At 45.3% G+C, this 21,612-nt stretch overlaps 1 protein-coding gene across 9 annotated transcripts in view; it reads left to right on the top strand.

Moving 5' to 3' along the window:
• Positions 1 to 21,612, top strand: part of CASZ1 (castor zinc finger 1) — a 272,945-nt gene that overhangs the window by 239,681 nt on the left and 11,652 nt on the right. For all 9 annotated transcript variants that reach the window (XM_075906425.1, XM_075906429.1, XM_075906426.1 and 6 more), the window contains 9 exons: positions 1,172 to 1,313; positions 2,654 to 2,717; positions 5,628 to 5,788; positions 9,380 to 9,502; positions 11,580 to 11,915; positions 14,353 to 14,551; positions 15,177 to 15,348; positions 20,043 to 20,191; positions 20,669 to 20,903. In XM_075906425.1, the coding sequence (XP_075762540.1) occupies positions 1,172 to 1,313; positions 2,654 to 2,717; positions 5,628 to 5,788; positions 9,380 to 9,502; positions 11,580 to 11,915; positions 14,353 to 14,551; positions 15,177 to 15,348; positions 20,043 to 20,191; positions 20,669 to 20,903 (1,581 nt within the window). The remainder of the gene's footprint in view (positions 1 to 1,171; positions 1,314 to 2,653; positions 2,718 to 5,627; positions 5,789 to 9,379; positions 9,503 to 11,579; positions 11,916 to 14,352; positions 14,552 to 15,176; positions 15,349 to 20,042; positions 20,192 to 20,668; positions 20,904 to 21,612) is intronic.

A 21,612-nucleotide genomic window follows, 5' to 3' on the forward strand; every position in this document is an offset into this window, starting at 1 on the left:
AGGAGCTGGCCTGAAGCCCCCAGGATATCAGTTGCTTTCCCCACAATTCCTCTCTCCCTTCAGGGCATTGAAAACCTTTTCCACTGTCTGAGACCTGAGGCAAACTGAATGGGTCCGGGTGTGTCACCTCTGCCTACTCCTCCCCCCCTTCTCAAACAAGAGTCCTTTCTGAATGAAGAGATAAGAGTGAAGTAATCTGATTAAAAGTGAGGGAAAACTTTGAAATATTTCCCCCTTATTATTCAAAAAATTCTTTCCAAAAACACAGAAAGGTCATTGAGGGAACTATTTTCCTTTATTTTTTAATAAAATGCCATTTGCTGTCTGTGAAACAGCTCACTGTCAGCTGTAGTGCCTGAGGGTAAATTAATATTTTAGTCACTTGGGGATTGCAGAAAAAACTCAGTGGACATGTTCCTGTCAGCAACTTTTTTCCCCTTTTCTTTTTTCTCTTCTTTTTTTTCTACTTCATTTTTTCTCACTTTCTTCTTTCTCACCATTTTTCTTTTTCCAGCCTCCTTTTTTCCTCATTCCCTTCATTTAAAAATATATATATCATATTTTTCTCAATATGTATATATTTCCCCCGTTCATTGGGACAACTTGATGGGAGAGAGGTCACGCAGTTTGAACCAATCTGATTGGCTGTCAGCTTCAATAGACCTGACACAGCAGATGTTCCTTCTGGGCATGCTCAGTGGAAGGCCGGCGCGGTCGCTAAGGCAACAGCGAGATTGGGGACTGGAAAGGGGGCTTGACTAGCAGTCGAAAGCTGCCACATTGCCTCAGCATTAACAGAGTCTTTAATAAACGCTTAAGAGGCAGCCCCGCAAATTAGTTATGACAGTTTGTGCAGAGAATCAGGTCTCCCCCATGCTCCTTCCGCCCTTCTCCTTTAAAGGGCCCATAGCCTGGACAACTTTGACATAATTTTGCAATAATTATCACTTGAAGAATTTCCATGCTGGAGTGGACGTCAGAACCCATCAAGTCATCCCAGCAATAAACGCTGACCAGCAACCCGGGTGCTTCCCTTCCCCCCACTTAGTTTTTTTTCTTCTCTCCCATTATGTGGTGATGGTGGCTTAATTCATGTATTTGCCTCCATTGCCTCTTTCAGCCATTAATTCGTGTATTTTTCATGTTTCTCTTTCTTCTCTGTCTCCCACAGGCAATGGGCAACTAATCGCTCCTGGCAGGTTCAATCCAGCTCAAGCAAAGCAGGAACCCGTGGAGAGTGCGGTGTCCTCATCCACAGCGAGCCAGGAGTCCTTGCAAGAACACAGCCTGGACCTGAGCGTGAAAGATCATGGGTGAGACAGAGAGGCTGGGAGACTTAGCTCCATCCACTGCGGTTCTCAAAGGCTGTTCTCACATCCAGTAACACAAGAGAGAACGGTTTCATCTAGCTTGTTTAACCTGTGGCTGCTAATTTGTGCTGAGTCAGAAAAATCTGTTAAATTGTGAGGTGAAAAGCTTTAGTGTGCCCTGGACAGCTCCTTCAACCTCCCATGGCATTATAAGATGTCTGTGGTCTAAGGCATTCTTTGGGTTCATAAACTCCCATTGACGACTTGGGGGCCTGTTTATGGATTGAAAGCCCCTGTAATTTCTAACACATCCTCCCCTAAGTTAAAGTGCTAAGAGGTCTCTCGCCAACCTTCTTCCCACGGTATAGTGTTTTTGAAACCACCATCACCATACATTTGATTGAAAACTAAAATGTGTCTTCATTAAGGGCCGGATCCAGGGCCAGCTGACACGTGGGAAAGTATTTCCATTGACTTCAGTGGATTGTGGTCTAATCAAGGAAACTGTAGGAGAAACGTCAGCAGCATGAAAAGGCTGGTTGTCACTCTCATCCTTGCAGATGTTCAGCACATCCTTCAGCCCTACAGTTTTTGATGGCCATGTTGGTGCATTCTGGGACTTGTGAAGCACCTATCCAATAGTGCTTAGTACTGGTGCTTTGGGGCCATTTTCCAAGAAGGACAGCACTGTGGAATGAATGACCTTGGTGAGGAGGAAGGGCTGGCTAAACCAGAGCAGCCTGCAACACCTATAGTTTCCTCTCCATACTAAGTTTAGCCAGGCTTAAGTCCCAGTTGTAATCAGCAAGGTCTTGCTAATGATTATAAAATACCTGGGTTGCCCTTGTGTATCTGTCTCAGGCATCGCACCCAAGTACCCTAGATTTTTTTTTTTTTTTGGAAATGCCTGTATTATAGAGAGTGCCTCTCTCAGTTCACAGTCACCCTGCGGCTTTGTTACAGGACCCCTGAGCGTTCTGTGGCATGTGTGTTTTAACGGTCCTGCCTAGCCTGGGGCAGGAGAAAGAGTAAATCAGGGAGGGGGTGAGAAATGAGTTAGGTGTCAGTTGATGAAGAGGGAGCTGGGCTGGACATTGGAGGTGTAAACTTAGAATACTGAATGGCCAAAAGATCCAGCTTTGCTCTGGAAGCTTGAGACCCTCTTCCCCTGTATCCCCTTGACCTGCTTGAGGGAGAATGAGCGTCATCTCTTCCTCCAGATGCAGCAGGTGGGAAGTGTTTGTTGCGGGGGGGAGACACAATTTGAAGGGAGAAGAATTAATCTCAGTGCTCACAGTCTCTGTGCACGTCTTAACTAAACCCTATTGGTTTATGTGTTCCAGTAATGAATCAAATGGCCACACAGTCTCAGCAAATTCATCTCTTTTATCCTCGCTTATGAATAAGGTAAGAGCCATCCATCAAACGCCTTTCATTCCCCCCACCAAAAGAAATTAAAGCCGCAATGGCAAGGGGTGGGGGGAGATGCGTTTGTTTTTTAATGTTTTGCCTCTAATAAGATGAGTTTGTACCATTTAAATTTTGAGACCATTTGTCATCGGGCATAATTTCAGAGCCCCTGCTTACGAATTAATTTAATGAACTGGCTGAAGAAATATATTGCAGCCCTGACACCTTTTTTTTATCCTTTCTAGACGGAGGAGGGCTTGAAAGAATTTTTTAAAAATTTGATTTCCAGAACCTGGCAACTTCTCGCTCTCTTTCTTTCCAGTTAAACTGCTATTTTATTTATTTACTTTAAAACATGTTTTTATGGCGGGTGAGTCGTTTGTTTTCGTAAAAGAAAACAGAAGGAGAAGACGATGAAATTACAAGTTTTGAGCAAAAATCATCAATTTCTGCCTTTCTGGCATGAGTAATGGTGTCCAACTGAGCCCGCTCTACCACACTCTGGAATATTTACTTTAAATAATGCACGGTTTCTTTTTCTTTCTTTTTTTTTCTTCCTTAAATTATACATCATCTCAAATATATTTTTCCCTTCCACATGATAAATTTTACTATAGCGAGATTAATTTTGCTACTGTATACAACTGCATTAGTGATCAGGGCAGCCTCCGAGCCACGGTTTAATATCCTACTGTGTGATAGGCTTTAGAGGCATAACTACTGCCATCCTCTTGGCTCTGGGCATTATATCCAGCAAGGCCATATAACCCTCAAGAAAGGGCAAAGTGACTTTGTCTAGTGCTTTCCCTCCTCCTCCCTCTTATCTTTCCTTGGCCTTTGACTCTCCATTTTTTGTTTTCATCCATATGTTGCTCTTCTCCACCATCCTACCTTTTCCTTCATTTGTTTTTCACTGGTTCCTTTATCACTTAATTTCTCATTTAAACAAATTGCCCTTTTGTTGTTTGTATTTTCATTTCCTCTCTCTTCCTCTCTCTCTATATATACCTTCCTCCCCATAGTCTGTGGTCCTGAATCTGTAGCGCTTACTTCTGTGAGTAGTCCCATTGGGTCAGAAGCTCCATTGCCTGGCATCTTGAGTCATCTTTAAGGCCCTAGCTGTGGAAAGCTTAATTTGACATCAGTGGGATTTAAGTACCCGTTTAAAGTTAAGCATTTGCTCACATGCTTTCCCAAATCAGGTGTCTTATTCCTGGGCAAAATAAGTGTAGCGTAGGCATAAAACACTAGTGAATCACACTGTATCATTAAACAATATGCACAGGGTTAAATGGTGGTATAAAGCTCAAGGCAAAGGAAAATCTGACCAATTAACCTCAGTGGAACTACTCATGAGAGTAAGGGTTACAGGACTAGGCCACATCTGATAGTGTGTGCGTGTCTCTCCCCCGCTTTGTCTTGTTCTGTAATGTCGCTCTCATTATGAGGAATTCTTTCTTTCTTTGTGTGAATTTCTCTTTTAAAAATGCCCTTCCAGGAAATGGAACTGAGAGCTCCAAAGTTTGCAAAAACATAAGACAAACTGAATTTCCAACTTCCTGCCTCAAAGGATATGTCTACACTGCAACTGGGAGCAAGACTCATGCCAGTGAGGCTTGTGTTAGTGCACTAAAAATAGCAGTGTGGATGTTGCATCTCCAGGGCAGACCGAGGCTGTCCACCCGGAGTGCAGACCCAGTTTGAGAGCCTGAGCCACTGCCAAAGCCACAACATCCACATTAGTGCAAGTCTGTCTTACTTCAGTTGGCAGGTTCACTTGCAGCTGCAGTGTAGACATAGGGCAAGACGAGTTAAGAGATGTATTGCAGCAGCCATAGCTTTACCTTCTAGGGGTGTTCAGAGCTTCTGAATAGCCACAGGTCCTGTACTGTACGGCAGTTGTTATGCAGTTTATTCAGGGAGGCTGTCAGACTTAGTTAATGAATGTTTATAAAGAGTTTTGAGATGGGCAGATGGGAAGTGGTTTCTAAATGCAAAGCTGGAGCCCGATATTGCACTTTAGTTGTGCCTGAAGTTCCACTGACTTTACTGAAGCTATTCATGTGACTAGATGAGCAGGACTGAATTGTGATATTATATATTATTAGGAGATAACATTTGCTGGCTAAGCACTATTAAGTAACTTCAGTTTTTCAGCTTATATGTCTTTTTTTTTTCTTTCTTTGTACCGCCTATGCCTGATCCAACCAGCCCTCTGTACTGGAATCAGTCAGTGTCTGTACACGCTGGCACACACACGCATGCATGCACGCACACGCATACACACCCAAACAACCCCCACTCCCCCACATCCTGTCTGTATGTTAAACACAGAGGCTGAAATCATAACCTCACTGAGATCATTAGGTGCTTTCCCCTAGACTACAATGGAGCTGGGTTTTTATGTATTTTTAAATAAATATATCTTACAATAATTTTATTGGAGAGACTGCTGATCTGTTGTTAGAGCAGGATAGTTGGGAACTCTAATTTATGCTTCTGCTACTGACTCTGCGACTGTGGGGCTCAAGTCACCAAAGCTCTAACTCTGTACTGGACAGACAGAGTCAAGAGTTTTCCTTTGGGCACAGGTCCATTCACTTGGTTCTCAGTGCAGGATCAGGGCCCAATTCGTCCTGTGCCTCAATTTTCCCATCTGTAAAATGGGAGTAACACTTCCACACTTGATGCACAGGCTGAGAGGATTTGATGAGTTCTAAGTGCTTTGAGACCCTCAGATGGGGCCATGATGAGTTACTGATTTATTCTGGAGTAGTGTGCAGCCTGTGCAAACCTCTTGCCTCATCTTCCTTCTAATCCTGAAAACAGCTTTTCATGGTATGCTTTTGAGTGGAGCCAGATTGGCCAGTGACCTGCATCTAATGTATGTCCATGTTCTTGTCACAGATGAGCCAGTCCAATGCCAGCCTTGGTAGCCTGCCAGTCTTGAGAACAGAAGGAGATGGCAACCAGGCAGGAGCTGGTGAGCCAACGCAATACCTGGGCAAAGCAGTGAAGGCGCTTGTTCAGGAGAAACTCTCTGAACCCTGGAAGATGTACCTGCGCAGGTAAAGGAAGTGAGAAATTAGGCAAAGCGGAGAGGGAAATTATTTCCTGCACAAAAGGGCCAACTTGTGTGGAAAGTTTTAAGACAGTTTATAGTCCCACTTGGATTCAATACAGTCAATTATATTTGAATTTGAGGACCTTGATCCAGTCTGATCCTGACTATCCCTGCAATGCACTGAAGCTCTCTGTTCCCGTGGACTGAGAATTAGGTATTTAATATCTTGCAGGAGGTGCAAGATTGGGCCATAAGTATCCTTTGGGAGGCATCAAACAGCACATATTCCTAGGTGGCTTGAATACTATGGCATGCACATTCACTCAGAAACCCTCCTCTGTATACTAGGCCGTGAATCCTAAGGATATCCTGTAGCTGTATGCTTCAGCAGTGAACCCGTGTTAGACCATGCACAGCTAATACGTGAAGATCACAGTAGCCTTGAGAATACTTGCTATGGGTTTAGCGCCACTTGTCTCATTCTGTGAGTGAGCTAGTGATACAAAGCAGGGAGTCCAGGGGGCACTGTGCAGACTATTGGCTCTTGCTCTGAGGGACTGTGTTTCTTGCAGACAAGGAGGCTTTCAGGGAAAATGGAACAGGCATAGAACTGACTCACACAGAGACACATGCACATACATGCCCAGACTGACATGATTTGAGCACACATGGATATGCCCAGACATGTATGGATTTGTGCTCTAACAGAAACATGCTTGACTACAAGTGCCTGTGAACATTTTATAGAATTGCAAACAAACATTGAAGATAGGAAAGCTCTTTGAAGTCCGTCTACCTCTGCCAGTGCAAGATCAAGCCCTATTGTCTGTTTGCTCGTGTTTTATTCAGTCTAGTTTTAACTATGCCAAGTAGTGTAGTTACCTCCATGCTTCTTGGAGGATTATTTTACCACTTTTTTCTTGATATGCTGCCTGAATTTTCCTTTTCTTAATTTTGTTGCAGTAATTATTCCCCTTGAACCAGGATAGATAATTCCTCTTCTTACTTAGAATTTACCCCCTTCAGATATTCAGAGACTAGTAATGGATCATCATTTATCCAAGCTATAGAGACTGTTATTTTAATCTCACTTTGTAAATCAGTTCCTCCAGTCCCCTGCTGATTTCTTTGGTTTGGTTTGGTTTGGGCTTTTTTCTTCTCTCTGAACTCTCAGGTGCCCAGGACTGGACCCACTATTCCAGGGGCCATCGCGCCACAGGGATGAAAAGTTTCTTTTTCCATGTATGCAGCCCCAAACTGCGCTGCCTTTTTTGTACAAAATCTCACTTTGCATGCATTTGTTGGCCGCTGTTTCTCTGGGTTTCTCATCACAACACTGCTTTCTAGGAGGTTCCTCTCATATTGAATATTCCCCCCATGCCCCAAATGTATTAGCTGCATTTTTCCAAACATGAATCTCAATTCGTGATTTTCCCCCCCAGTCTCTCTAGGCCCCTTTGCATTATTTCTCTTTCTTGGCACTGATGCTTCCAACTCTTTCGTTTAGTATCATTTGTGAATTTGTTAATGTACTGTTTACACTTTCTCCTAGATTACTAATGAAGATGTTAAATAAGCTCAGACCTAACCCGACTCATCCTCACGAGATACAGCCTCCCTGCTCAATACACTGCCGTTTGTCATTACCCCTTTGTTTATGGTCCTTCAGCCAGTTTTCAGTCCATGTGGCAGTGCTCACATCCAAGCCAATTTGAATTAATTTTAAGCATATGTGAGACTCTGTATCAAAATGCTTTACTAAAGTACAAATATATTGCAGCCCTTCATCCGCTAATTTTATAATTCTATCAAAAAAGCAATTAAATTTGTTTGGCAAGATTTATTCTTTATAATCCCCATGCTGTGTATTGCTCCTGATTCCTTTATCCTCTCAATGTTTAATGATTTTCTCCCCCCTCTTAATATTTGTTCCACGATTTGACTGGGAAGAATGTTAAGACTAGAGATACAATAATTGCCAGGATCACTCTGTTTTTTTCCTTAAAGAATCGGCACCCTATTTATTTTTGCTAGTTTTCAGCACCTCACCAATCCAGTAAGTTTGTGTGTTGATTCCCAGTGTGTTCTCAGATGAAAATCATCCAGACTGGCTGGTTTGTGCATAGTTAGATTCTTTAAGCATTCCTGTATTTGCTTTTCTGTAAGATCTTCATTTCATCCTAACTATCTGCCTTTGTCTTTATTTTTCATGTTAGAGGAAGATTTTAAAAGGCATTTGACTAGCTCATCCATTTTTGAGACATTACCCATCATCCTCATTTTTAATGGCTCAATTTTCTCCCTAAGTATGGTACATCTTCTCGCTGATAAAATAACCCCTTTAGTTTACATTAACTTGTGCTATTATTGCTCCTCTTATCAGGGCCTCACTCTCTCTTATCTTCTCCCTGCAAGCCTTAACTGACCCCATGTATTCAGGAGTCCCCTGCCATTTGCCTTTCCCAAGTACAAGCTTTCTTTTGTTTAACCTCAGACTTTTTAAGGTTCCACCTGGGACCACACAGGCTGCTGCTTCTTTTTGTTTTCCTGCTCTTCAGAAGAACTGTAGTCTGTCACACCGTAATTACGCAAATCCACAGTCCTTCCCCACCCAGGGAGGTTTACAGTCTTCCTGGTATTACATCTTACGCGTCCCTGGAATTTTTGAATTTGCTTCCTTGAAATCTCATAACCTGATGCTATCGTTCTTCACTATGGTGAATCCAAGCAGCTTGTAGTCACTGGTAATGGGCTTCCCTCTTATTCTCCCTTTCTTGATTAGTTCCATCCTGAGGGCAAAAGGCAGCTCCTGCATGGCTTCTCTTCAGGTTGGCGCCTCCACTTTCTGCATCAAAAAGTTGTTTCCTATGTAATTTAGGGACTTTCTGGTGATGCCTGTTGGGCCTTATTTGTTACACAGCAGACATATGAATACTTATAATCACCCTCAAATGTGTTATGCTGTGGTTTCAAGTAGAGATGTGGAAAAGCTAGGACATTTGGCTCTAGATTCAACCCCTTCACATTCCCTCCAAGTCAGAGGGTGCGGCTTTGGACCCTCCCAGTTTTTAAGTCCCATTGGCATTGGCCAAGGAGTTACTCCTTCTCAGTTTCATCCTGTCATGTTAGTCTTTGATTTATACTCCATCCTGACATTTCTTCTTTATTTGACATTTCCAGTGTCACTAGCTGTGAGAATCAACCCAATAAGTTTGAGTTGGGGATCCCCTTTGATTGGCATGCTTCAGACAGTTACTACTCTTCAACTTTTGTTTTAGGACAACTTCACATCTTGCTCCTATTGAAGTGAATGCTAGTTTTACCATTGACTTCAACAAGAGAGAGTTAAACCTCCCAGTTTGTACATTGAGGTACAAGCCAGGTTGTTGTAATTGAGAGACAGACAGACAGACAACCATACACACAGTGATGTCAGAGCTGTGGCTTGTCCAGCTCCTTGGATCCAGGAAGTTAAAAGAAGATTTTAGATGCAAATAGTAAATAACACTAATGTGCAGTGTCTGTTCCTTCACAACTCCTTCAAATGATGCTGCCACCATGGGGCTCTTTGTAATTTATTGTATTCTTTGGCCAGGTTTGGTACCAAGGATTTCTGTGATGCCCACTGTGACTTCCTCCATAAAGTGCATTTTCACTGTGTGGTGGAGGAATGTGGTGCTCTCTTCAGCACTCTGGATGGGGCCATCAAACATGCCAAGTAAGTAGAGAATCAAGAAACAAAAGATGCACTCTGAGGATAACCTCAGGTTACACAGTATAGGCAGGCTGGGTTGGGCCTGGGGGGGTTCATTCTGTAACTGCCTTTATGCAATCTGTAAACCCAATATGCAATATGGGTTTGCATATTGGCAGATAGGGCAGCAGTTGGAGCATTCACATTCTTGTTTTAAACATATACAGCTGACTTGCCTGCAGAATAGCTGGGCATGCTCTTTAATTTTCAATGACTCACTATAAGTGTGCACAGGCATTGTGTTCAGCCTTTAGGAAGCGTGTGTCTCATCTGCTTTGCAGTGTCAGCAGGGCTGAGAACTGGCCAGTCCTGTTTTCCCTTCAACTGCCCAGATGCACCAGGAGCACAGCTTCCCAGCATCATACAAATGCTCACTAAGAATTATCAACATGGAAAGGATGGATGGGAGCACAGTTAAAAACCCACCAGTCACTACACCAGCACCTCCCTTGAGTTGTGTTGGTAATGCTGCAGTCATTGCAGAGTGGCAAATGCTGCATGTTTAATTGAGCCCGCCAGTGTCGCAGCACAGCTTCACGTGATTAATCAGCCCTGCCCAGTCAGAGACTCGTGGCTCCCTGCATGGAGGGACTGACTGGGCAGGGCTGGTTAATCATCTGTGAAGCTGTGCTGCAGCGCAGTTTAGAGGGAACACTGGTGACCACTGTAGTTGTCTTTGACTTGTCTCTGAGAGTCCCATTGAAAAAGCTTCTTCCTTTATTACCCAACGCAGGAGAATAACTACTTTCTAGATCCCTGTTTGCTTTAAATATTGCCCCTGCATTTAGGCAGGGTGCTTAGAGCTGAGGATTCAGTCTGCCCAGCCCTAACGTCCCTCTCAGCATGGGCAATTCAGCTCATACCCTTTCTGTCATCCTCAAAGTGCTTTGCAAAGCGGTGGATGGGCAAGGCTCAGGCAAAAAGTACTTGTATATGGACCAGATCCTAAAAATTATACCACCCCCAGAACTGCAGCTGACTCCAATGTGAGACTTGCATAAAGGACATTGGCCCCATTTTTCCTGCAAGGAAAACAGAGAAGGAAGGATTGGACCCATGCTCCACCTGTAGTATCTGGAGGTAGAGACTAGAAAGTCTAATAGATATTTTTTACCCCAGTTTCCAAGGCCCACATCCTGCAGTCCCTACTCAAGAACATTTCCTACTGAAGTCAATGGGACATTTGCTCAAGTAAGGACTGAGCCAGGACTTCAGGGTTTGGTCATATGACTGTGGAAGTCTGAATAGTTTTAAATGGAAGGAAACTCAGAGCAAACAGATGGAAAAACCTGCAGGCCATTGGCTCTGTCTAGGGAAGGATTGTTTCCTGTTGCAGTTTCCATTGCTTTCTTCAGTCTGTATCCAAGTGTCCCAAGCCGTGGAGTTCCCATGCCTTCACAGATTCATGGTTCTCACTGGCTGGAAGATTTTAGATCCGTATGACTCACCTCAACGTTAGCCCTTTGCACCACACTACAGCCCCTTTGCCAGCTGTGTCATTCCTCTCCCTGGCTCTGTCTACATTTAAAAGTTTAAAGCTCAACTGCGATGGTACTTTAAACTGAAAGTGTGGCCACGGCATGAGTGCTAGGAGAGAGCACTCCCAGCAGTCTATATAAATCACCTGCACGGGGAGAGGAGTTAACAGCACTGGGAGCATGGCTCCTGGTGCCGTAGCCTGGTTCACACTGGTGCTTTACAGAACTGTAACTTGCTGCACCCCAGTAGTGTGTGTTTTCACACTCCTGAGCCAGAAAGTTACAGTGCTGTAAAGTGCCAGTGTAGACTTAGCCCCTCTTTGTAAGCAGATCCTGGGGAATACCTAAAGTCAATAGGAGCTAGGGATACTCAGCTGCTGTTCTGTACCTCTCAAAATTTGGGTAATGGTTTGTACACATCATGTATTCTGAGCTTGTTACCATGTTTCCCTGACCCTTCGTCACCATTTAGCCAGCCTCTCCATAATTGCCGCTTCATTTAGTCAAGGACTCCTTGTGCACTTGCTCTCTCTGATGTGAACTGTTGTCTCTTCTCATTGCAGTTTTCACTTCCGAACAGAGGGTGGAGCTGTGAAAGGAAACCCTGAGTCTCCCTTCCCAAGTGCTGCTGAGACCAAGACTTCCCTGGCCCCATCATCACCATCCACTACTTCCATCACCATGGCAAGTGCTCCCACCCTGGATGTGCCCACTCCGAGCCCAGCGACTGTGCCCTCTGCCCCTACGCTGCTAGCTTGGAAGCAGCTGGCTTCCACCATACCCCAGATGCCTCAGATCCCAACACTGGTGCCTAACCTGGCAACATCACCCTTGGCAACAACTTCTTTGGAGAACGCCAAGCCTCAGGTCAAACCCGGATTCCTCCAGTTCCAGGAGAAGTGAGTTCCTTGGACAAGAAGGGGATGATTGTATTGCTTGCCCCAGGAGCCTCCCTGCGCCTTCTTTTCCCTCCTCATTTCACCTCAGTTTGGTGCATGGTCAGCCACTCTGTGCTCACCTGAGGCTTTTGCATGGTGGCTTGGTAAGACACACACCCACTGAGGCTATGTCTACACTGTCAGCTTTGCCAGCATTGCCTATGCAAATGAAATGCAGATTAGCATATAGCTGCACTTCATTTGCATAATTTATTCAAGCTGGTTTTGCACAAGGGGTTTTTGCGTAAAAACAAGCAGTGTGCACAGGTTTTTTGTGTGCAAAACGGGGTTGAATAAATTATTCAAATGAAGCGTGACAGTATGCTAATCTGCACTTCATTTGCATAGGCACTGCCAGCAAAGCTGTCAGTGTAGACATAGCCTGAGAGGTGGTTTATTGATGTATTCCTTTCCTTTTGCTGCTCTCAGTGCACACGTATCCCTAATCTTGCAGGAAAGCAACTATCCCAAAATCAAACAAATGATTCCCTGTGCACTTAAAAAACCAACTGGATGTTAGAACACATTCGGGATCTCTTTTAGAGAGTGGCAGTAGGGGGTAAACCTGCTGATGTGTTCTCTCCATTTTGCTGTACCTCCAGGGGTGTGAAAGCAAAGGTATTGGGCTTTGCTTTGTCAAGGAGACCAAATGGTATGGATCAGAGCACTACAAAATGCTTCTGTAAGAACCCTGGTTGCCTGGTTCCAGGATTTGTTTTGAAGTTAGATTCAGACAGTGTTTGATTAAATTAGTCTGGGCAACATTTAGCCAACATTGGAGCAAGTTTGGGCAAAATTGGGGTGATGTATAGTGAAAATTAGGAGAAATTTGGTGTGTGATTTCTGACTTGAAGCGAGGTGAAACTTGCCACCTCCAGCTATGTTTTGCTCAAAGCAAAAGACTGATGTAACTAGGAATGGGTTTCTATAGACACTAGAGAAGGAAACATACAGGGTTGCTCTCGGCTCTGCCCACATTAACGGTACACCTACTGCCTCTTTTTGTTAAAACATCAAATCGGTATCTTGGACAGTGCATCTTCCTTTTTGTCAATAAAAATGATAAACTGGGGAAAAAGAAAGGGCTGAGACACTGATCAAACCAGGAAGAGGGATCAGATGTCTATCACTTCCTGCCTTCCTGCTCCAGCATCCACGCTGGACTGCTGTACAAGAGGAGTGAATCTCCTGATGTGCTTTGCTCCCATTTGCAGTGTTACTTTCTGTTATTTAGCTGGGAGTTCAGGGGCTAAGTGTTTGCCTAAGTGTAGCTGTAAAATAACAATACCACACCGCTTAGTACCTCGTTAGAGCTTTCTGCTCCAAAGCCTTTTGCAATCATTCATGAAGCTTCATAACATTCTTTGGAAGCAGGCAAGTGTTATTCCTATTTTACAGATGGGGAAAAGGAGGCAGAGAGATCAAGTGACTTGTCCAGGGCCAATGAAAGAGTCTCGGTCACATCTGGGATTAGAACTTTAGCTCTCCGTCGTGTGCGTAGGCTGGTAGGCCATGTCTCTCTGGGTCATAAATTGACCCACTTATGTCTTCTTTCAAGCAACCTTACTACAGGAAATTCCTGTAGCAGGGCAGGTAGCACTGGGGACTGTGACATGAATGCCCAAGAAAAGTATTTGGCCACCTTAAATAGTAAGGCCTAGAGATTCCCCTGAGGTTATATCTATATGACCTCACAATTTAGACTACGGGGGTATGAATTGCCACACGAATGTACGTGCTGTTCTGCAACTCCCCCGTGTGGACACTGGAGGTGCAATCTAAAAGGTACCTAATTAGCAGTGACATAGTCCTCTTGAAACAAGTACCTTTTAGTTGGCGCCTGCAGCAACCACCTGGGGGAGTAACAACCCAGCTAGCATGCACTGCAATTTACACCCTGTAATCCAGAAGGCGGGGTGGTTGTGACAACCCTTAGACTTCACAAACTGCCACCATACAGCCTGCCCTGGGAGAGGCACCAAGGCCATTTAGGTCATCAAATAAATCAAGGTTGCTCTAAGTTTGCTTTGCCAAGGGCTACTCTGGCAGTTTGCAATATGCCGCCCAAGTGTTTCACCTAATTTGTGCAAAAAATGGAGCTAATCACAGCTCTCTTCATCCATTAACAGGAAGGTTCAGAATAGGAAGGGAGAGTCAGCAGATCCTATCCTGATCTGAAGGGAGTCACAGAGGCTGTAGGCCCTGGCATGCAATGCTCCCTCTTCATACACTCCTGTCAAGAGTGTGCACTGCCTGTCAGGGCTAGCTATGGGAGTTCTCTGAGGTGTGTGTGGCTCAGGCTGCGCTTGGGCTACCCCTCAATTAGTGAATATTGGGAAAGAAGCCAAGGTGCAAGGGAGGAAATGAGGATGATGTCTGGATTTTGGCTGTGTTCCAGTGACCCCTGTCTGGCGACGGACTGCAAGTACGCCAACAAGTTCCACTTCCATTGTCTCTTTGGGAACTGCAAGTATGTGTGTAAAACCTCTGGCAAAGCAGAGTCCCACTGCCTGGACCACATCAACCCCAACAACAACCTGGTGAATGTGCGAGACCAGTTTGCTTATTACTCGCTGCAGTGTCTCTGTCCAAACCAGGTAAGAGTAATCCAAGAAGAGTGCCCAAAGAGGTAGACTAGGCAGGGGCTGTGGAGGAGTGGGAAAGGATGCAGGAGAAAAGGAAAAGGTAAAAGTGTGGCAAAGACAGGAAAACAAACTGGGGTCAATTCATCCCTAATGTGAACCACTGTATGAATCTGGTCTCTGATGCACAGAGCTATTGGAAGGGTATAAACTAGAGGCTGTGAGACTTGGAATTTGGGGAACTGGCTCCAGATCAAAATATAGGCAGTTTGCATTTGTTCAGAGCAAGCGTGTGTAAAAGTGTTGATTTTGGGGCCTATTTCTAGTGTAAACGCCAAGTAAGGCAAGGAAATTGCCTGGGTAGGAGATGAAATGAAACAGACAGATGAAGGTTGAGTATCAGTGAAGGCTCCATGTTAGATAGTGGAATAATTTCCCAAGGGAAATGATGGATGTCCTGTGATTTGAAATTAGATTGGCAAGGTGAGGAGCAAATACCCTGTGCCCCTTGAAGAATAGACAGTGAACTGGAGGCCTTGCCCACCTGTAACATTAACAGCTCTGTGACCTTCAGTGGGCAACTTAAGACCACAGTTGCTGGATAAGTCTAAAACAACCTATCTCATTGGTTCTTCTACAGCACTGTGAATTCAGGATGCGAGGACATTACCACTGTCTTCGGCCTGGCTGCTATTTCGTGACCAACATCACCACCAAACTGCCCTGGCATGTGAAGAAACATGAGAAGGCAGAGCGAAGAGCAGCTAATGGTTTCAAGTACTTCACCAAACGGGAAGAATGCGGCCGGCTAGGTAAACCCACTCTGTTCATCCTGTAACCAAGCCATGGGCTATACTGTCTGACAGCATATTTGCTCTCCAGGTTGTCTTCTCAATATAAGGATACAGCCATTCTCCCTATACACTAGATCAGGAAAGGGCAATCACAAACAGTCGGTGGGCCACACGAGTGGCCCTCTACTGCAGTGGGCCACAGTAGCCTGCAGCCCGCTGGGGCTCCACCTGCAGCCTGCGGACCTGCTGGCTGTCCCCCTCCCCTATGTGCCTCGTGCACTGGGGCACCAAAGCACCACACTTAACCTGCTTTTCTCCATCTCTCCCAGCACTTTCACAGGAGCTGAGAATCACCTGATTCGCATTCTGTCCCTGTTCCTCCTCTTCCCTTCCCCAAACTGGAACGCCACAAACAGCTGATTCTGATTGGTGGTGTTCCAGCTCTGGGAGGGAGGAGGAGCAGCAAGGACAGAGTGGGAATCAGGAGTTTAGCTTTTGACCCTATTCCATTTTGGAAAAATGGAAGTGAAATTTTTCTGCATTCACTTTCAATAACATATTTTAGTTCCTGTGATCCTGTCTTGGCCAACTTGGGGTAAGGAAGCCCAAATAGCTATAAAAATTGCCCACTTGTGCTTCTCCGTCCCCAACTGGCCATCTGTCTTCTCACTTCTGTGAGTTTATTTGTCGTAACTCTTCATTATATAATCTTGAACATGAGTGGGCCTCAAAGCACTTGACACAGAGATTGATTAAATAAGCGACAAAATTATCATCCCATCTTTTACAGGTGCACAAAGGTTGATTTTTCCACAATCATTTTGTAAGTTTTAATGGCAAAATCAGGAACAGAACCTAGTCTCCCAGACCCCCCCCCCCCCCCCCCCGCTCTAATCATTATAGAGCACTGCCTTCTGGAGCCAGGCATTATGACTCCCAGATTCTATGGGTACGTCTAGATTACATGCCTCTCCCGACAGAGGCATGTAAAATAGGCTACCAGACATAGTCAATGAAGCAGGGATTTAAATATCCCAGACTTCATTAAAATAAAAATGGCCACCGCACTGTGCCAGCTCAGTTGATCGTCGACACAGCACGCGAGTCAAGACGCGGATTGGTCGACAAGGGAAGACTTTGTCGACCACTCCTGTAAACCTCATTTCACAAGGCATAAGGGAGCAGTCGACAAAGGCTTCCCTTGTCGACCAATCTGCGTCTTGACTCGCGCACCGACGATCAGCTGAGCCAGCACAGCGCGGCGGCCATTTTTATTTTAATGAAGCCATGGATATTTAAATCCCTGCTTCATTGACTATGTTGGGTAGCCTATTTTATATGCCTCTGTCGGGAGAGGCATGTAATCTAGACATACCCTATCTAATCCATAGGCTGCACACACACACTGTAGCTGACACACAAACTGACAGATGTTGAAGAGACAAAGAGTTAAAAGAAGAAACATCAATCCCTGCACTCCACGCATGGTGGGGAACAGCTCTAACTTCTCCTCTAAGCTCCCTTTGGTGCCTAAATATTGGAGTATCTGAGATCTATTTCTGCATTAGCTTATATCCCCAGGCTGCGTCTAGATTGGCATGATTTTGCGCAAAAGCAGCCGATTTTGCACAAAATCTTGCTGCTGCCTGTCTACACTGGCTGCGAGTATTTTGTAATGTACAAAATGAGTGGTTCTTGTGCAAATACGCTGACACTCCCGCTCAGGGATAAGCCCTCTTGCGCAAGTGTTCTTGTGCAAGAGGGCCAGTGTAGACAGCAGCATTAATTTCTTGCGCAAGAAAGCCCGATGGCTAAAATGGCCATTGGAGCTTTCTTGCACAAGAGAGCGTGTACACTGGTACGGATGCTTTTGCTCAAAAGCAAATCTGTTGTGCAAAGGCACATGCCAGTATAGATGCTTTCTTGCACAAGTACTTTTAATGGGAAAACTTTTCCGTTAAAAGTATTTGCACAAAATCATGCCAGTCTAGACGCAGCCCCAGTGTTCTGATATGAGGCCAAGGTCCTGCGAGCTTACATGCTGTGGCCATCTCCACACTGCTGCGAGATAACTGTAAGGCAGGAATGAAAAAGCCTTACAGTTATCTGCCTTGTGAGTTGCTTTCATATGGAACAACCAGACGTATGGAGGAGCAGCTTTTCTCTTTCTGATTGTTGGAGGCCTTTTCTTGCACCATGCACTCTGATGAGCTTGTTGCTTGTTTTGGGCTGGAGTGGGTTGAGCTGGGTGTTTTCAGTCTGAGAGCAGGCAAAGAATGGTGGAAAATGTGTGTTTTGATGACGGTGTACAGTCAACTGTCTCCCTCACGTGAAAAGGATTTTTACATCTCCCAATTAACTATTTTACTAATTCTAAGCAATTTAAGATGAAACTCTTTAATGTTCATGGCCAGGGCTGCATATCAAAAGCCAAAGGATAAATATTCAACCTCAGGCAAGGTATAGATTCCCCCTCCTCCTCCCCGCCCTCGGCCTCCACAGTAGCTTCTTTCAGTGCCAGCTTCTACTGGAGTGTCAGCACATCAGAACATCTGATACAAGGTGATGTGCTGGGCACCTTGGTTTACCCACTAGCCAGATTCACTAGGTAGTACCAAATAAATTATGAAATGTCAGCACCTAAAATCTTCCAGCAAAAAGCAGGGAAAGCAACTGCCCCAAAGAGAGAGGCAGAGCTAGTCCCCACTGACCGCACCACAGAACCCCGGTCCAGCCCACTGGACTAGGAGAATTCCTCACAGATAGGGCCCCAGAGCCTCCACCCCACTGCATAGGACTCATGCACCAATTACTCATTTCTGACTCAAGGAAACCAGCCTGCTCTATCAACCAGCGGTTTGGCCCCAGCAATATAGCTGAGTCTCTTTGTCCCTTTGTTCCTCCCTGGACACAGCTTACTCAGTTGAGAAGTAGGGGAGGGGGAGTCAACGGTCAAAAATACAAACCTGCCTGGAAAAATGCTCCCCCTCAGCTTTTAATTCATAAAGAATTTATGCTTGAGCGATAAGTCGTCCATGGTAACCAGGGCAACAGGTGTCAACACTCCGGTCCTTACCTGGGTCTCGGTTTACAAATGTCAGGAGATTGAGCAGTTGCTGTTATTTACTCAACTTTTGGTGTTTCAGGTGATAGCCGGGGCTAGACAAAGCAGGGCGATGATATATGACACTCAGCCTGCCCCGCTGCCCTAGCAACGGGCAAGTCTTCACCTGCCTTTTGCTGATACTGTTTCAGTCCCGCTAGCACTGTTTGTTCTTCCTCCCAAAGAACAGCACAACATGATGGGGAGGACAGATGAGGTAGGGTTGGGGGACAGGGAGGAGGTAGAATATCTAAACAAACACAAACTTGGCATACACATAAAGCGCCATCTCCACCTTAAAGACTGGGTGAATGATTCAGGAGCTCTTTGGCAACACCTTGTCTTTTGTGTGTGTGCCTATGGTTTTACTGTAGCAAGCTATACTTCAGCTACAGGATGCGGTCTGGGGATTGTCTGGCAATTGGCCACAGATTCATAGTGATTTGCATGAGGCAGCCTGTGTGTGGCAGAGTCCAGCATTTTCCCATAAAGGAAACTCTAGTGGGACTGCTTGGAAAATAATGGATTCTCCTTGTCTATCTGGAGACAAGTCCAATATGCTAGAATCCATGTAATCTGTTTCCAGTACCCTTGGCCTGGTCTCAGCCCTTAGGTCATCAAACCAGGAGTAGCAACAAACACTTGCTGGCTTCTTCACATTTTGGCCAGAGTTGGAAGGTTGGGAATGGGACAGAGAAGCCTTACAGCCCAGGATGTCAAAGGATCATTCTGCTTCCAGAGCATACTGTTAGATCAAAAGGAACTAGCTGCTTCCAACATGGAACAAACCCTGATATTATTCTTACCTTCAATTTTAATTGTAAGCTCCTTGGGACAGCGCCAGTCTAGTTGTGCGTTTGTACAGCATTTAGCAGGCTACAGAGTCTGGGTCTAGGGTTGGGGGTCTCTATGTGCTGGCACAATGCACATAATCAACATTAATAATATATTTCCTTTTTGTTCCTTATGTCACAAGAGGGAAAGAGTGTCTAAATTAGGGATGTTAAATAGTGGTTAGGGAACTAATTGAGTAGTCGATGGAATTTCCATCAACTACTCGATTAATCAATAAGGGGGTTTCCTGCGGCTCTGCTTTTTAAATGTAGTAAGAGCCACCAGGTGGTCTGGGACCCAGCGCAAGCCAGGTCTGCTCAGTCCCAGCTTGTGCCTTTTCTCCCGCTGCGCCTCCTGTCTCCCCTGCTCCCCGCAGAGATGGTGCTGGGGGGAACCAGTTTTTAATCCAATTCCCCCCCCAGCACCGGCTCCTGCTTCCCCACTTGCTGCCTCTAATACAGAGGCAGCAAAGGGGGAGGGGGAAGTGACTAGTCGAGTAGTGACTCGAGTACCCAATAAGCCTAGGCTTGTCAGGTAGTCAACTAGTAGCTTACATCGCTAGTCTAAATCAATCACATCCTTTCTCCCTAGCTTGGGAAGGATTTAATTTTGGGTCTGGGGCAGTCATTGAAGAATCCATAGCCATTGCAGAGTGCTCCAGACCATTAAGATTCAATACAGCAGCAGACTGGCACTACCTCCAGTAGGCTGATACAACTCTTCCTCTCTCTTGCTATCTTAATGTACCAGATTTGTATTGGTTTTGTGCCTGCAGGTTGCAAATATAACCAGGTGAACAGCCATTTCCACTGCATTCGAGAGGGCTGCCAGTTTTCCTTCCTGCTCAAGCACCAAATGACATCCCATGCCAGGAAGCACATGAGAAGGATGCTGGGGAAGAATTTTGACCGAGTTCCCACGCAGGTGACTCCACTGGTTATTTAAGCAGCAGATATGTATGTAGCGCTGCACCTTTGATCACTCACTGCAGAAAGGCACTGGGCTGAGTACGGCTGGGTACCCTCCCTACAGTGCTAAGACCAAGGCTCCCAAACTAAGTCTCTGAATGCACCACACTCCACATAACCAGGGCAGGAGTGCTAAGTGTCACAGCCCCAATCTCTAAGTAGAGGAGGATACACAGATAAGGGCATCAGTATCAAACTACACACTCCCATCTGAAGGTATCAGAATCCACACACCAAAGTAGTGGTACCAAGATTATCACTCTCAGCCTCCGACTGAGGCAGGATTCATGCTCCAAGCCTCAGTGTTATAGGATCCACTTGCCAACATGTTCCAACTATCCCTGAAGAACAATGTCAGAGAAAACTAAACATGCACAGATGGTTTTGATCTTGACATCTTGCCTTTGGTCCCTGTCTTAATTTCTTGCTGCAGGTTATTGGCCACACTTCAAGAAATGAAAATCTCCCCCATGTTGGCAGCATGGCACCCAGCCCAGCTTCATCAGGAACCCCAGCTTCCTTTCAGGGACCCCAAAGCATGATGGACACAGAAACAGATGAATACATGGATTACACTGGCTGTAGCCCCGGGGGAATCTCCTCTGAATCTTCCAATATGGACCGCAGCTGCTCCAGCACTCCAGTGGGCAACGAAAGCACATCAGCAGGTAAGGGGCAGCAGGGGAAAAATAGATTTGCAGCTCTGCTCGCCCTAATCTCACAACCAGAGGGCAAGGAGAAACTGCACCTTCTGACATACCGTTAGCCCCTGGCTCAGCAGAATATTGCCTTACCCTAGCTTAGCTCCCCTCTATCATTCACAGGGAGGGAGCCATTTCCACATAGTTCTGGGCTGTCCCTTAGCTCCTGACATTCCCTTCTTTTTCCCTCTGTGAAGAGGTTTTTGTGCTATCTTTCAGAACTGGACCTGTTAGAATAATTGAACTGCTCAATATCTGTACCACAGCTGTTGAGTCATTAGGGCTGTAGAGTTAATTTCCCTTGCTGTTCTGCTCCCTGCCTTCCCCCAGTATCTTTTGTGTAACTCATCTAGAAGTCAGAGGTTTTCCATGCACTCCCCCGTGCTCAATAAACTGGACATCTGAGACCCTCTAGCTTCACTCTCTTTTCAGGGAGTGATCTGTAAGTAAATGAGAATCGTTTGCATCACTTTCTCAGGAAGTGACATATAAAAACAACCAACTGAGTTGTGATGTGGAAAGAAAACCTCTAAAGCCACTATCTCCTTAACAGTGATGCACAGAAGGAATCCCCTAGTGTCACGTCCTCTTTTAGGAAGAAATGCATAAAGCAAAATAACATCTCTTCCTGTTTTGAGGAGTGAAATTTGATCGTGCCTAAGCTTTCATAAATTAT

The sequence above is a fragment of the Pelodiscus sinensis genome, chromosome 23 (genome assembly GCF_049634645.1).
Source record: "Pelodiscus sinensis isolate JC-2024 chromosome 23, ASM4963464v1, whole genome shotgun sequence".
Taxonomy (NCBI): Eukaryota; Metazoa; Chordata; order Testudines; family Trionychidae; genus Pelodiscus; species Pelodiscus sinensis.